The sequence below is a fragment of the Puntigrus tetrazona genome, unplaced genomic scaffold (assembly GCF_018831695.1).
Source record: "Puntigrus tetrazona isolate hp1 unplaced genomic scaffold, ASM1883169v1 S000000116, whole genome shotgun sequence".
NCBI classification, from domain to species: Eukaryota; Metazoa; Chordata; class Actinopteri; order Cypriniformes; family Cyprinidae; genus Puntigrus; species Puntigrus tetrazona.
Window position 1 is genome coordinate 690,001 of NW_025047793.1, and position 2,500 is coordinate 692,500.

The 2,500-nt window shown below is 39.8% G+C and overlaps 1 protein-coding gene across 1 annotated transcript in view; it reads right to left on the bottom strand.

Moving 5' to 3' along the window:
• Window positions 1-2,500, bottom strand: part of ntng2b (netrin g2b) — a 63,798-nt gene that overhangs the window by 20,075 nt on the left and 41,223 nt on the right. Inside the window, 1 exon segment of the mRNA XM_043229860.1 lies at window positions 507-542. Within this exon segment, the coding sequence (XP_043085795.1) occupies window positions 507-542 (36 nt within the window).

A 2,500-nucleotide genomic window follows, 5' to 3' on the forward strand; every position in this document is an offset into this window, starting at 1 on the left:
TTATTTTAATTTTAAGTTGTTCTAGCTGACAACAAGTTTTTATTGTTTTACTTGAATTGTTGTAAGAATCCTGAGGTCGCCCGGCTGGACCGTTGTTTTCTGGGAAAGCCCTTCTTAAATGAGGGCTGACGGGGTGTGTGTTTAGCGCATGCGACGCTGTAGGCGTGTCTTCAGAGTGAATCTCTAATATTTCTTATTCTGTTTGAACCCTCGAGGAATCGCGTCATCTTTCCTGCTTCTCTCTGTTCCTTCCTCTGTACCTCCCTTTATCTTTCTTCCTCCTGCTCTCTGATGTTAGGCTGAATCGCGGCTATTTCGGCGGTTTGCCGATGATGAAAGCCACGGGACGGGCGGCCCGTGAAAAATGAGGAAGACGTAACGAGGGATGGAGCACAGAGACGATGAAGAAAGACGGAGCGAGGGATGACTGACGTATCAGAGAGAGAGAGAGAGAGAGAGAGAGAGAGGATGAAAGAGCCGTCCTCTCGTTTGTAGACGGTACTTACTGGAACCAGAAGAAGAACCGGCCAACGCCTGAGAACCTGAAAGAGAGAGAGAGAGAGAGAGAGTGTTCAGGGACTTAGTGAGTGCTTTCTACATAGACAGCTGCCTTCTAAGGGAGCGTCCTAACTGAGTGACTGATCTGAAACCTTCTGTATCAGAAAAAAAACAGCTTTAACATATTAGCTTTTAAAAAAACCTTATGGTACATATTAGTATCAAATGCAGCATTTTTACTTGTGTTATTAGAGATGTTTTTTATGCAATCGCTAAGACACGTTTCTCAATATTTAGATCACTTTCTCACATCTTTCAGCTTGGCGAAGCTGTAAAATTCACAGCTACAAAAAAATCGATTATCAGCGCTTTGATGCAACCTGTGTTGTTAAAAAAGCGCTATATAAATAAAAAGGATTGATTGATTGACGTCCGAAATGCCCCCAAATAAGAATTGTTGACATGAACGGCATATTTTCAATAAATTACGCAAATAAGCAAACAGTGATTATTTTTTTCACTGCGCTCGTTTTTTGATATTATTTCAAACTGGTGCTGTCAAATAATTAATTATGATTAATTACATCCCAAAAAGTTTTTGTTTACAGAATATATGCGTGTATGCTTATAATTATGTATATATGCGTGCAAGAATATTAAATATTTAATATATTTAGGTGAATATATAAATATATGCATGTAAATACCTGTAAATATTTTCTAAATATGCTGTATGCGTCTTCATGTTCAATTCAATTCGATTCGTATATATAAAGTGAATAAAGTACACATAGTATACAATCAAAAACTTATTTTGGATGCAATTAACCGTTTGACAGCGCTAATTTAATTTAATGTTGACTTTAATGCGCATATGTTAAATGACTGTATGGATATAAATATATATATAAATAAGTAAATATAAATAAATATAAATTAAATATATATATATATTAAAAATTTAAATATGTTTTTCATAAATTTTTTTTTTCACTGTGCTCATTATAATGCATTTATTTGTATTAAATAAATATGTTCCTATATTCAAATTAATTATTAAAAAAACCCAAAAAGCTATTTGAATCAGATTTTTCCCTGTGTGCGTTGCACTGCACTTTTGGTATTCTGAGCTTTTTTTGATCAAATGAAAACAGTATTATTAAGAAACTCATTTATGAAAACACTGCACTATTGCATGAAAAACAGGAGCAGCCAGTTCTGACTTTGAATTATCATTATATGTTAAAACATCTAGTATGGAGGTAACGACCAGCGTAGGGACGTCTTGAAATGCTGTCTAGGTAGGCAGCTCACTAGGTTCTGGAACAGATCTAGTGTTTCCTGTTCAGACGGTGATTAGAGCAGATTCGGGCCGTTTTCTCCACAGAGGAGGCCGAGCGTGTGTGTGTGTGTGTGTGTGTGTGTGTGTGTGTGTGTGTGTGGATCTGCGCTGCTCTCCTCTCTGTTCTCTGGGAATTGGGCCGCCACACCAGCGGTCTTGATCTTACTGTGAGCTGACAGGTCTGTGAAGTCTAAAAAGCTCTGCAGCGCTCGGGTGTGTAAGTGAAGCGAGTTGAGATCTGCAGTCTGCTGGATTCACCCGTGTGTGTGTGTCTGTGTGTGTGTGTGTCTGTGTGTGTGTGTGTGTGTGCGTGTGCGTCTGTGTGTGCGTGCATGCATGTGTGTGTGCGTGTGTGTGTGCGTGCATGCATGTATGTGTGCGTGTGTGTTTGCGTGCGTGTGTGTGTGTGTGTGTGTGTGTGTGTGTGTGTGTGTGTGTGTGTGTGTGTGTGTGTGTGTGTGTGTGTGTGTGTGTGTGTGTGTGTGTGTGTGTGTGTGTGTGTGTGTGTGTGTGTGTGTGTGTGTGTGTGCGTGTGTGTGTGTGTGTGTGTGTGTGTGTGTGTGTGTGTGTGTGTGTGTGTGTGTGTGTGTGTGTGTGTGTGTGTGCGCGCGCTGCCCTAGATTATTATTTTATCATGAGTGCTGCTGGTAAAACGGGGGG